Here is a 14,604-nt window from a genome sequence, read left to right on the forward strand (position 1 = left end):
ATAACTGCAGCCGTTGAATCAAGTTTGAACGGTTTAGATGGGCTGCTCATGAGGATTCCCATCCTGAGCTTAGGTTAGGATCCAGTTCCTAATTTGTGCTTGTGTTGGTTAGTTCATATATATATATATATATATATATATATAAATATATATATGTTTAGTTTCATTAATTGATTTGGTTTTTTGTTTTCATTAATTTATATATATAAATAAGAAATCTAAAATAATATTACAAACAATCATCATCGATTAGCTCGAACAATCCTATTTCGATAGTTTCACTCTAATTCTAGATATTCCAATGTGATTTTTGATATTTCCACTCCAATTTTTTCAGATAACTCCACTTCAGAACAAAATAAGTGATATTGATTTGGTAATCTTGACTGAGACTAGCGGTAGATTAAAAAAACCAAAAGAAAAAAAACGAACCGAATACCGAACAGAAGCTGAAAAAAATCCAACAAAAAAAATCAAACCGAATCGAAATTGATTGGTTCGGTTTCGATTTTGATGGTCCATAAACCAAACCACATTGATATATATTATTAATTATTTAATATATATTAATTATGAAAATCAACGCGCGCGCTCGCGCGCACACACATATATATATATATATATTTATATAACACATATATTTGCATCTCACTTTCGGTAGCACACACATATAACAACTCTACAGTATGCAAAGAATTCCTTTAACTTGGAAGTTGAGTATCCTAATACAGTATGCAAACATGAAGGCAAAGAAGATTGTGAATCCAACGAGAACTCCAGCCACTGGTCCCATTAAACTTGGATCATGTCCGAAATGGTCTTCTACGTACCATTTCACAGTTAAGTCAGGTGTAATCCCAGGTGCTCAAATGGTCTTTTATGCTAGAATCTACCACTTGCTATCAAATATTTGTTATTCAAACAACAGAGCTCTTGATGTTTGTTTTCAACTTGTTTTAAATATATTTACTTTGTGTTGCATGCCTTCTTGGAGGTATGACTTGTAGTCTGCATTTATGCAGGTTTTTACATGAACCTATGGACATAATATTTAAAGAATTGGTGTGTCGGGTGACTGTATTGTTAAAAAAAACCGAAACCGAAACCGAATTGAAACCAGATCCAACTGAAATTAAACTAAATCGAGAAAAAATGGACAAATTGAACATAACCGAAATTTCGTCTGGTTTTGGTTTTGGCAAAAAACTGAACCTATTGAAACCGAACTGAACCCTAACTGAGACTCTAGAAAGCGAATTCCAATGATAATTTACATCGTATTAACAGTATAATATATCTATTCTATCTCAATACTATATTTATACAAGGATACTTTAGACATTTCATTTTTTTGCCTTTATCATTCATGTCTTTCGTATCTTTCTTTTATTTCAACAATCAAACTTTAAAGAGAAATGCTAAGGAGACTCTCTCAAAGTATGATTCTCCGTGGACTCCCCACAGACTCAGATCAGGGTGGCAGGTTTCGGATCCTTTTGGTTCAAAATTTGAGGCTTTTGCTCAAATTCACAGTACTCATCGCTAACTGGGGACTTCGAATCGAACTCGAACGAATTTTGCGAGCTCAAATTTGTTGGTTTGGGAGTTGTGAGGTCGATTATTAGGGTGGGGAGAGAGAGCTCTTGGACGAAGAAGATGAGTGGGTTAGGGTTCTTTGAGCTGGAATTAGGCGAGAGAGATTCTCTCTCTTTCTCTCTCTCTCCTATCCATTTCTCTCTTTACAAAATGAGAAATGAGGGTTAGAATTTCTGGGCAACTCATTTATATGGGAAGGCAATTTGGTAATTGTAAGTTTTAGGAAAATCATATTTATGTCCTACTGTTATGCATGTCGTGTGCATGATATGTGCATATCCGAAATATTTCAGTCACAAAATTAAGAAAATGGGTCATTTTTGTCTATTTCCCTACTATATTTGTAGAGAAAATTAGAATTAGATGCCTCATTTTAAACATATTTATAGATTAAACATTTGTTACTTTCCAACTTTTGATTAAAGTGTTTTTACCTTTGATTAAAATCTACTAGCATTTGTCTACACACTTTGTGTGTATGAACACATTTTTATAGAAAATGAGAAGGACAGAGGGAGAGAGAGAGAGAGAGAGAGAGAGAGGGAGAGAGAGAGAACGTGGGGGGGGGGTGGGAGGTTTTTTTTTTTTTTTTTTTTTTTTTTTTTTTTTTATTTTAATTAGAGGTATTTAAACATCATCTGTAGGTGAGATTTCAATAAAAATAGTAAATTTTGAACATGTGAAATTACATTATTACCCCTTTTTTTTTTTTGTGTGTGTGATAGAAGACTAAGTAGTCTTTTCATTTCCATATAAAAAATGCTCTCAATAATATAAATCAATTTATTGATATTTTTATGAATTCTCATCTCTTCCTCAATTTAAGGATTCAAGTGGGATGAAAATTAGATGCCTCATTTTAGACATATTTATAGATTAAACATTTGTTACTTTCCAACTTTTGATTAAAGTGTTTTTACCTTTGATTAAAATCTACTAGCATTTGCCTACACACTTTGTCTATATAAACGCATTTTTATAGAAAATGAGAAGGACAGAGGGAGAGAGAGAGAGAACGTTGGGGGGGGGGGGAGTGGGAGGTTTTTTTTTTTTTTTTTGTGTGATAGAAGACTAAGTAGTCTTTTCATTTCCATATAAATAATGCTCTCAATAATATAAATCAATTTATTGCTATTTTTATGAATTCTCATCTCTTCCTCAATTTAAGGATTCAAGTGGGATGAAGATTAATTGGAATAAATTTTATTTTTTTTTTTAATTTTCAGCTTAGCATTTTATACAGATTATAACAAAAATAAGAGTTCTTTTATAATTAAAATAAGGATAACACAACACGTACCAATAACTTGGTACGAACCAAAATAAGGATAACACAACATACTAATAATTTGGTACGTACCAAATAAAGAATTGCATAATGTACCCAAAGTAATATTTTATAACGTACCAAAATACTAATATGTATCCATATAAAATTTATAAACATGCCAATCATTTGGTACATTATATTTAATATATGTGCATGTTATATCTCATAATTGTATGTTAAAAGGATGTTTGAGTATTTTTAGAATTCAAATAAAAAAATTTATTTGAGTTAAAAAAATATTATTTTCAAACGAATTATGATAAGATAAGATGTTTGTTGTGGTTCTAGGAGATTTGTGATATTAATTTGTGAATTAATGGGTAAATTAAATATAATAAAAATCATAAAATTTTAATTATAATTAGTAGAAAAATGTTTGATCAAAATTTTAATAGTTGTAGATGTCTGATTCAAAAAATTCGAAATTGAGGCTCCTATATCAAAATGGCCCATTGTGACATCCCACATCGCCCAAGGGAGTGATCTATGTATATTCCCATCCCTACCTAGCATGAGGCCTTTTGGGAGCTCACTGGCTTCGGGTTCCATAGGAACTCCGAAGTTAAGCGAGTAGCGTGCAAGAACACTCTCAGGATGGGTGACCCATTGGGAAGTTCTCGTGTGAGTTCCCAAAAACAAAACCGTGAGGGAATGGTAAGCCAAAAGCAGACAATATCGTGCTACGGTGGTGAAGCAGGCCCGAGAAGTGATCCGCCCTGGGTCGGGATGTGACACCCATATTTATACAAGCATACTCTAGACATTTCATTTTTTTTGCTCTTATCATTCATGTCTTTCGTATCTTTCTTTTATTTCAACAATCAAACTTTAAATAGAAATGCTAAGGAGACTCTCAAAGTAAGATTGTCTGTGACGACCCTTCCCTACTTTTCACTGTAATTTCTTTTTCGTTGGTGTGAGTTGATGATTTTACCCTTTTTGGGCAAAAGTGGGATCTGACGTGGATGTGGCTTTCAACTTTTATTTCTTTTTCCTGGTTTCATACTAAATTAGTACTCGTCGTCACGAACGCGTGGACGCAAGTTATACCCAAATCAGAGTTGTAACGAAAAAGTTACGCTCTGTTAAAGTACATTAATTACAGGTATTTTTGTACATGCGCATACAAATTTATCAGTGCTTGGAACACTGTCAGGAGGACAGATTTTGTACATTTAAAATTGTACAAAATCTGAAATTCAAATCCAATCCTCCCCTTGATTGGTGGATCCGTGTCCCCTATCCCTCACACAAACAACCAATCATCTCCTTAAATTCATCCTCACCACCCAATCAATTGCTTTCCCTCCTTTTGGAAGCAACCAACCACACTTCACTCTCGCACTTCACACCCAATCAAATTTAAGAGAAAAATCAAACCTCTCTCTCTTTCCCCGGAGGCTCTCTCACTCTCTTCTCTCTGTAACTCCCTCAAACGACCCTCAAAACACTCAAATGTGACTTGCAACCTACATCATTGAACTCCCTCAACTCCACGAACACAACCATGTAACCATATTGTGATTTGGTTGAGTTTTGACTCACCAACTCGGAAGGTCCGACTCGGTGAGTTTTGGTTCAACGAGTTTGAGGTCGAGTCACGGGGTTTTGAAGGTCGGGGAAGCTTTCTTACAACTCCCCGAGGCTCCTAGGACAAGTTTGAGGAAGCTTCAATGTGAAACAACCTCGTTTCAAGAAGTTGAGTTTTTGGCAGAACCGTTCGAGGCATTTTCAGGCCATTTCCCGTCCATTTTTGGACTTCCAAAAGATATAAATTTATTCTACTCCTCAAGAGTTTCATTTCCATATAAATTTTCTTGAAAAATGGTTGAGAAATGAGCAAGTTATGAAGCTTTGAAAATTTACCCAGAAATTGACGAAAATTTCTAGAATTCGACAAGCTCAGACGGCAGCGACCAGCGAGGACCATCGGAGAAGACGATGGAATATTCTGTCAAAGTTGACAGAATATTCATTAGGTAACGCCGTTAAACTCTGTTAGTTATTTAACAGAATATTCCTGATGGATGTCAGGGCCTTGCTTGCGTGTGGTGGCGTGTATGATTGTGCCTTAGCTTGTGTGTGGCGGCGCATCTGGCCTCCAATTGACCTTCTGTCAATTTGCATAGGTCTGTGACGTCGAGTAAATCGATTTCGTATATTCAAACCCCATGTTTGAGCAATCCATGGAGGTTTTATTTAAGTTTCTGTTTAGGTGTTATTAACCTGAGTTAATTAGTAATTTCACATATAGGGGAAACATATCCCGAGGACGTATGGGGTTAGGCAAGGCTCGGAGGCTATGATCCGACGAAGTATTTGTGAGTGGGCAGTTTGTTTTTATATCTATACGTAGTTACAGTTTCCATAAATGCATATTTACCCCATTTTTATGCTTATATTGCCAAGTATTGTTATTGTGATATTAAATGTGATAAATGCTGCTATATGGTTGGGATATTACTGTCATGACATTCATACATATTTGTACATGCTGCACCTCGGTGTTAGTACTCCACCTAGGGGCGGGCCAGTCCTTCATGTGTATGTTCATATCCGTACAATTCACTCACCTTGGATCCAAGTTAGGTGCTAGTCCTGTCGTATATATTGCATTAGGCAATTCCTATTCGTATGTGACCGTGCCTCGGCGCTAGTCTTCACGTGATCGTAGTACTAAAATGTCATATCCCAATCTCGACTCCGTCATAGCACTATATTGTCCGATTAAGGCTTACCATTCCCTCATGGATTTGTTTTCGAGAACTCAGACGAGTACTTCCCAGTAGGTCACCCATCCTAGGATTGCTCTCACCTGAACTCGCTTAACTTTTGAGTTCCGATGAAATCCGAAGACAGTGAGTTCCCGTGGGCATGTACATAGAAGGCACACCACCCCTTCTCCGTTGGTCGATGTGGGATGTTACATAGAGCGTATTGATTACACCCAGTCCTGTCATACATGTTGCATTATGCAACTCCGACTCATGTGCTAGCATAGATAGATGAGCAATTGATTACACTTGATTATCACATGATTATATTACTATGGCGTTTAATATATTATGACTTGGCATATTTCTGGTTATATTGCTATTGTACTGTTGTTTACATACTTACGTAGTATGTTTTAAGAAAACTTTACTTGTTTTACAGCGAGGGGTTAATATGTTCGAAAATAAAGGTTTTCTTACAAACGTTGTTTTGCTGACCTACTCAACTTTGTTTTTCATCCCTCCAGGGTTAGTAGCTGTGCTTACGTAGAAACGAGGATTCTGGCAAATCTCAAGAGATGGTTATCTTCAGTGGTATAACCCTCATCCTATTTTACTACACTACATTTTAGTAGCTGTGCACTCTTTTGATTAGGTACTTTTAGGTTTAAATTTATTCACATCATTTTTCCACTACACTACAATTTATGATTTTGTCACCCTCTAGGTGTCGGCTAGCACAACTTGATTTGGAGTCCAAGTGAACATTTCGGGTCGGGGTGTGTCATTGTCCACGGACTCTTTGGCACCTCATGTTTTCGGCACAAAGTTTTATAATGTTTGCAAAAGAATTTTGCCGAAAACTTGAGGTGGCGGAGAGCCCATTAAAAGTCTCACTTTTGACAAAATCTCCTTAAACATTTCCCAACTTCAAAATCTCTTATAGCTAATTTTTCTACGACAATTAACTATAATCAAGGACACATGAAAACCTAGAGAGTGCAATGCATGACAACGTTGATGTGTTATTTTTCAGAAGAGGATCCTCACCGAATCCTTTTCTTGGGGATCCTATAATCATGACTGTTCATCATACATCGAGCGGTAAAAAATTATTTTAAAATTTAAAATTTAAAATTAAATATAAATAGTACCTAAGAAAACTGATCGCACGATGTACGATGAACGGTCACGATCACGGGATCCCTAAGATCTCTAGAAAAGAGAGCATTTTTGTCCACCACTATTTAGTGTAATGTATGTTTACCACCCTATTTATCACCGTTAGATGAGTTTGAATTTCAAGATTCGTGTAGTGGATAAACACAAATCTCAAAATTCAAATTCATCTAACGGTGATAAATAGAATGGTGAGTATACATCACATTAAATGATGATGAACAAAAAAAAAAAAAATGCACTTCCAGAAAAAGGATCCGTTCCGTTATGTTTCTGACACTAGGAGAAGGTAAGATTTGTGTAAGACAGCCGGCTCCACGGCGTCAGATTCATGAGTACCACAATAAACACTTGGAACGTACCGTACAGGAACACCGCCCAAGAAAGAGCCAGAGATCTTCCACTGATTTAACAGGGAGGGAGGGGAGGGAGACAAAAGGGTTCAACTCGTCACTGCCCGTTGCCTTTTTGCAGCCTCCAAAATACTTAGGACCCAGTATCTTGCTCTTCCACTTCTTCTTCCGAGCCTTCAAGTAGAGAGAGAAGAGGAGAGAGACTCAATTTTTAGTGAGAGAAAGCGAGAGAGAAGGAGAGAGAGAAAGAATGTCTTTAACGTCTGTGAAAATGTCGGAGGACGTCTGGCTGACGTGCCTCACTCACGCATTGTCCACCGAGACGGAGGAGATCATGGGCCTCCTGCTTGGTGACATCGAGGTTACACTCTCTGCCATTTTCGTCTTCCAATTTCTTCAGCTTCTTCCATTTCTGTCATGTGCATGTTAGGTTTTCTTTACTGTTTGCTGAATTCTGCTCTTTTTTGTGGGTGTTCAAAATTAAAATTGCTTCATGTTGATCCTTGGAATGAATTTAGGGTTGGAATTGTTTGCAAAATTGTGGGTTTTGGGTTGTTTTCTGAAATGGGGTTTCTCCAAAATTAAGTAATTTATTTTCTAGGATTGTGTAAAATTGGACTACTGGGATTGGTAGATGGTTACAATGTAGTTTAGAAAGATTAGTTCTTTTGATTTTAGGGAATTCTGGGTCCATTTCGATTTCTAATTTGGATTGCATTAAGTCATAGTAGTCATTGCTTTCGGTTTCTTTTAATTAGATGAGTTCTTGGGTTTATTTTTTTTTTCTTTTCTCACAGTACATGGTACTTCAGCAAGTTTAATCTGGGAACTGAGGACAGAATTTGTCCTTGCGGTTTGTTGGAGATACTTGAAATTGTTTTAAACTACTATGGTTTCTCGGAGTTGTTATGTTTGCATTTCAAATGACTGCTATTCATTTCTTCTCATTCAGCTACCAGCTTGTTAAGTGAAGTAAATTTTGAAATCTTAGGTGCATTATAAAATTAAATGGGAAAGCTTCTTTAGGTCATATGACTAACATTAGAACATTCATACTGACAATAAAGGAAGCCTCAGCCTGATTTTTTACCAAATCAGCAGGCTAACTCATCTATTTGTTCCTGCACATAATGAGTATTAGGTGCTCCTCGGGAGTTAGAGACTCACTGTGAATTGTTAGATAAGGCGTTCTTTTGCATTAGGTTAGTTGAGTCAGTCATCCAGTACAGGTTTCACAGCCACCACACTATCTGGTTGCCGATTTCTAATATCTAATTGAGAAAGAGTTATAAATCAATGGTTCTGTCAATATGTTTCCACAGTCTGCTGGATCTTTGATTTGATGTGCACTCTAAGATCCCTTCCGTTGAAATTCTATTGTAATGCTATTCACTCTAGCCGGACCCAAGGCTTGTGTCTGATGTTCCATACTAGGATTCTAGTTATGAAGCTGAGGCAGTTTCTTGTATCACCTCTTATGTTGGTTTCTTGGGTGTGCCAGTTTTAAGTGGAATGCTCCCAGTATTTGGCCTAATGATGTGCGACTCTACAAGTATTTTTCAGCATATCTCAAATACCCTTATGAAAAATAATTGTATGTTTTACAGTCTACTCAGAATGAGAAGGTCTTATCACCTTTTTTCTTGTGAATCCATTTTCTGAAGGTGATACATAGATGGAAACCTGAATACAGTTGTGATTTATAAAAAGAATTTCTTGTAATTTGTATTTTTCCTCTTTGTTTTGTTTTCCTTTATATCATATCTTTATCTACCATCTTATGATTATATTCTTCCCCCACGATGGTGGGAATTTCAGAACTCTGTAAATGGCGGTGTGACAGCACTAATTTGGGGAGCATCACCTCAGACACGATCTGATCGGAGGAAGGATCGTGTGGAGACTAATCCTGAGCAGTTGGCTGCTGCATCAGCCCAGGCCGAAATATCCTTTGTGTTTTAAAGTGCTTTTTTCCTTGCTTTTTTATATTCGTATCTTTTGATATTTGCATACTTACCACATGAAAAACAACAAAAAGATCCTTCAGATCTCTAAGTTAGTTACATTACTACCACGAAGAGAAAATATAGCTGCCATTTCCCTCAATATCCTCATAGTAAACATTACAGTTGATGATCTCCAAGTATGAAAGTGCTCTGGTTTAAGGAGAGCACTATAGTCTTTTCACAATGAGCATAATTTTTTTGTTTGGTGAATTTTCCTCAATGAACTTCAGTCCAATCCGTTAAACTAATGATGAGCTGAAGAAGGAAGATATTCAAAGACATGCTTAACTTTTATTACTAGGACCCCTTGACTAGAAACCCTAGTTTCTTTAAACTAGTGTAATACAGTCACCTTAAATGGTTGTGTTAGATTTGTGCTATACTCATTCCATGTATTAGGATTTTTTTGTTTAACATAGTTTTTACTGTCTTGCTTTAAATGGTGATGTAAATTTTTATCCAAAAAAGAGGAGGGGGTGCGCTCAACAATCTAAATCATGCAATAAGAAAAAACTCTAAGATGCATGATCTCGGGCTTTGAGGTTTATGCGGGCTGGAAATTTGCAAATATGTGCAGTTGGTTCAACATTTATATTCTATAGTATTATGTCAACTTATACTTGTAGTGTTCATGGTATTTGCATGTAGCACTTCCTTTTATTATCTTTACCTTTGGGGGTTATTCATGATATTGTGTACTTAACTCTATACCACAGAATGACACTGTCAACTGGAAGAACAACTAGAGTGATTGGGTGGTACCATTCACATCCTCATATTACAGTTCTTCCATCTCATGTTGGTGAGTGTTATCTAAATACCCATGCTTTGTGTCATTTTGTTCACTTTTGTTCTCATGAGGTTGGGCTACTGCATGGGTAAGTATCAACAGCTACTGAATTGGTAGAAACCTGAAACGTGTTCATTTGATAGCCAATCACATTTCTGGGAGTGGTATGAAACATGATGAGTCTACACATTCTGTCCAGATATGTAGGTTCTATTCAATACTTTGAGGTGGGTGGCTGGAAAGTCATGGGTTGATTTTGGGATCAGGGAATTTTGTCCCTTTTTAACCAAGACTACAGGGGCGGATATATGGAACATGGAGTTGGAACCCATGCTAGCTAATAATTCATGATGTAAAAGGATCACCATGTTGCATCAGAGTTTACTTTTTGAAATCTCTTATTAAATTAAAAGGCTTGAAGAAAGAAAGACTTCCAAATTTGAAAACCATCCTTCAACTTCCTCCTTTTCCATCTCAGAGTCCCCAAACACGTATCTGAATAACTGTAAACCAACAATCCTTGGAAGACATAGAAGAAGAAAAGGATAAGGAGAAGTTTCAAATTTGTCTACTGCTAGTTTGAACTTATTCTTTGTGATTTTTTTGGGCCCTTGATGTGATTGGAGGGATGGTTGTAGTGTTATAACAACAGTTTGGTAGTACTTTCTGTGGAGTTTCAAGGAGGAAGAAGATGCAGAGAAGGTGATAATGGTCCAAGGTAGAGAAATGAGTTGATAGAGGAGACTTTACAGATAAGTAGAGGAATTAAAAGACTGACCTTGTACACAATGCAGCAAGCTAATGTTTCTAATAAATCGCCATATGGCCACCATTAGATATTGTCAAAATATGGTTTAATCTGTGGCTCATGAGTGTGATGCACATATGTGTCTGTACATGTCATGCTATTACTCAACAGTAATCTCTTAACAAGTGTTTCACTCTTTCTAACCTTTGGATCAGATGTGGTTATTTGATAGACATGCTATCATAGTCGGTTGCCGGAGATCGATATTACAGCTATGTTCTACTTTGTGCAGACGTGCGGACGCAGGCAATGTATCAACTTCTAGATTCTGGGTTTATCGGGCTCATATTTTCCTGCTTTAGTGAAGATATAAACAAGGTTCGCATTATAAATGGTATTTGTAAAGTAGTGAAGCTACCTTATATGCATATATTTGCTTGTGAATATGTTCTTTATTCATACTCGGTTTTTTCAGGTTGGGCGAATCCAAGTCATTGCTTTTCAGTCCTCGGATGGGAAACAGCATCACATGTCAAGACCTATATCTTTATCTCCTGTACATAAAAGTCCAGTTATTGATGTTGAATCGTCTTTAAGTACCTCAGAAAATGCACCAGCGAGATCCACCTTAACTAGAGCAGGGAGTCCTGAACAAGACACAGCTGATTCAAGAACTTCTGGAACTATAAAGGTATTTATATCCATTCTATTAAAATTGAGAAAAGGAAGAGAAAAAACATGTTAATTGATGAGGGATGATAGCTGCAGTCTCGCTATTTGTTTCACTGAATAAACACATGATTATATTCTTCAAGTATATACTGTATTGATCTCCTGAAGTGTCATGAATAATGAAACTCTTTTTCTGTCCTTTCACATTAAATTTAAAACTTAGGTTTTGTGCCTGATGGCCCATGATCTATGTGGTCATTATTCATATTTCCGTGGAACTGGAAATATGAATAATGAGACTAAGTGGCAAAATTCATTTGATTTTGATCAGTAGGTCATTCTTAATATAAGTAGTGCATGTTGGCCGGTAACAGATAATATTCATGATTCCAGCTATTCTTTCCAACAAACTCAGTGGCCATCTCATATATGAGTCGTGGAAGAAGGCGTGTGACCCATTAGATTATAGGGCCATAAAGAAAGAAAATAAGTAGTGAGTTTAGGTTCTTCCCTGATTGCTTTTGTTGGTGCCTCAAATCAGAGGATGTGATAGGAGCTCCATTCAAATGAGCCTCTATTCTACTTGTGATAGTTTCTTGTTGCAGACTAGCTTGTCTAGAGATACCATTTTCATGCTGGTCCATGTTGTGCAATGCCTAAATTATGGTTGATTTGCTTAGGGTGGGGGGAGGTCTTCAGACCTGGGGCTTTTCTTTGCCAATGCTGATGCAAGTCATCTAGGAAGAGTTGGAGGAAACTACCCGACTGACACTTCAAGCAACATCATTGGCGATATAGATCCCATGGATATGTCAGAGAGTATGCAAGAAGCAATGCACCGTTCTAACTTGGATATGAGGTATGCATGAGTTTGTACTTGATACCTGTTATCCTCTTTATTGTTATTGTGTGAAACTGTGTAATTGGCGCTGGGAATGCTTGTGATTAGCCTTTGGTTCAACCTGTGGGCAAATTTCTACTCGTGCATTTGCTCCCTTAAATGTTGTACCGTAACAGGAATTCAGATCTTTCGCCATAAAACTTCCCAAATAAATTAAAATGAAGTAAGATTAATTCTGTTCTCATTACTCAAGATGAAGATTCATGAAATATGTATAATTCCCTAGCATGTTATCAGTGTCCTAACAACAGTAATTGGCTTTGCTAATTGTAGAATAGATTCCAAGTGTGGACATTTTGTCTGGCAGCAGACATAACAGCATTGCCATAGCTGCCTAAAATTCGTTCAAAAGAACTGAGTAAATTTCCAGAATATAGTGGTTCTCAAGTCTCTGGCTTCTTGCTTTAAATCCACTTTGTTATCTAAAAACCAATTGACTGGAGGAATGATCTAGTGTTTTGTTTGTTGGATCCCTGCGAGAATAATGTTGTTCCTCTTTATTCCTGACTCTTTCCCATCTCTCCCGATTGTTTATGCTTGATGAGTTGTTTTCTACGTAATCGGCTTACACCTCTCACTCACGTATGAAGAATAATTACTAGTTCTAGCATCTGGATGTTTTCATGCTCCAAATTGAAACAAAGAACAAGATCTTCCACAATTATATTTATTGCTGAATAAACCATGTCCAATTCCATTCTGAGGTCCTAAAAGACAATTTTTATTTTTTATTATCTCTTTTTCATTGCTTGCAGTGGTGCTGAGTATGCCAGGAAAGAAGTTCCTCTTCACGTTTTACCGACCTCATCTCTCGTGAAGCTCAATTCACCTTTAATGTCATTCGCCGAATTGCAACGAGTACTGTATGAAGAGGAGCGAGTGGCTTATAACCAAGCAATCTTGCAAAATATGAGGTGATACATTGATATTCCATCACTTTATACTAATCAACCCATTGTTGATTCTAATTGGCTTTGGTTTTGCTTAGGGATGGGAAAGTGCATCCTCTTACTTTCATGCATCACACATCAATGTACCAGTCTTCCATGTGCAAATTAATCGAATATTGGTCAGACTTATATTCCCATCTCTGTATTAGCTGTTTGTGCCTGGTCTTTTACCGTTTTCAGTGTTGTACTTACTTTTCTTCGAATCCTATGCAGTTTGAGTCCTGCCATAAGTGCACTGCAATGTCGGTTAAGAGAGAATGAAACTCGGGTATAATACCATGCAATTTGTAGATAGTAAGGATGCTTTGTTAATCTCAAAAGTGTTCTCAAGTTTGATGGAGTTTCAACGGAGTTTGATTGATTTGAAATTCCATCTCGAGCTTGAGCCATTTTATAATTTTAACCTGAAACTTGTATTTTATGTTACAAACTCGTTTACGACTCAAAGTGCATTTCCTTTAAGACTGGACGTACATGATGACTTACCATATGGTGGGTTACATCCCTATGGTCCTTGGCCATGCTCAAATTTCGATTTTTTTTGTCCCTAGTTTGTGACATTATGACGTAGTTGTCTTTCTCATGCAAACTATATTTATAAATGAATGGCCTTTGCTGAAACAGTTAGCAGTGCTCACCGATCAAGTGAAGATTTTGGAAACTGAGACGCATAGAATAGCTGAGACAAATTCGGGATCTCCTCGTCCAGTTTCATCTCCTGTACTCCGTGGGAGTGCTCCGTTTGGTCACAGGGAAATGTTTAGTCCAGCTGAATCTGTCAGTGCAAGGAGTCCAGCTGGTTCTGGCAGTAGGAGCCGAAAGGGTTCGTAATGCAATCTCAGAGAAAATCCTCTGGCGAATGCATACCGTGTAGTGTTTGGATTTGCTTGATATGCTGTGTTGTTTTGCAAAATCTAGTTATGCCAAAACGGATTGTGCCTTATATGCAATGAGATGTGTTTTGGAAATTGCTGCTGCTGTTGAACTTTTGGGTAAATAGGGGACAATTATCGTGCAAATTCCACCTGTATTTTGTATCCAGATATAATGAAAATTTTCAATGGAAATCAGTCATCGTTTTATGGATTTTGGGACTCCGTTCTTACCACGCTTACTCAACATTGGGTTGTGTCCTCAATGGCCCTAGGCCAAATGGGGAGAGGAACTTAAATGCAACAGGTTAAGCACCGCGTGGCATCCTTTGTCCAATAATGCATTGCTGTGTGCAAGGCTTTTTTTACATGGCAATTTATTGGATTGAAATGTCATGTGATGATAAATTTGTTCCATGTATGTTGCTCTCTTAAATGGGAGCTTCCATTTACTCTGTAGCACCCCATTTCTTTTCTTTTTAATCCATAGCAC

At 37.0% G+C, this 14,604-nt stretch overlaps 1 protein-coding gene across 2 annotated transcripts; it reads left to right on the forward strand.

The window, feature by feature from the left end:
- The first annotated feature begins 7,239 nt into the window (after window positions 1-7,239).
- On the forward strand, window positions 7,240-14,325 carry LOC137739571 (uncharacterized). Of its 2 annotated transcripts, XM_068479190.2 has the most exons (10): window positions 7,240-7,533; window positions 8,991-9,116; window positions 9,893-9,980; window positions 11,009-11,094; window positions 11,192-11,407; window positions 12,069-12,247; window positions 13,045-13,203; window positions 13,278-13,358; window positions 13,453-13,507; window positions 13,864-14,325. In XM_068479190.2, the coding sequence occupies exons 1-10, from the start codon at window positions 7,423-7,425 to the stop codon at window positions 14,068-14,070; spliced, it is 1,308 nt and encodes a 435-aa protein (XP_068335291.2). In that variant the 5' UTR covers window positions 7,240-7,422; the 3' UTR covers window positions 14,071-14,325. The 2 variants fall into 2 exon arrangements, with proteins under 2 accessions (XP_068335291.2, XP_068335292.2); XM_068479191.2 differs by lacking the exon at window positions 13,453-13,507.
- Window positions 14,326-14,604: the final 279 nt, after the last annotated feature.

Source organism: Pyrus communis, chromosome 9 (genome assembly GCF_041283825.1).
Source record: "Pyrus communis isolate YQ-2024b chromosome 9, ASM4128382v1, whole genome shotgun sequence".
NCBI lineage: Eukaryota > Viridiplantae > Streptophyta > Magnoliopsida > Rosales > Rosaceae > Pyrus > Pyrus communis.

Coding starts and splice junctions, on each gene's coding strand:
- LOC137739571 (XM_068479190.2), top strand. CDS start 7,423: ATGTCTTTAACGTCTGTGAAAATGTCGGAGGACGTCTGGCTGACGTGC. Junction 7,534..8,990: donor TCCTGCTTGGTGACATCGAG/GTTACACTCTCT, acceptor TGGGAATTTCAG/AACTCTGTAAATGGCGGTGT. Junction 11,095..11,191: donor TTAGTGAAGATATAAACAAG/GTTCGCATTATA, acceptor CGGTTTTTTCAG/GTTGGGCGAATCCAAGTCAT.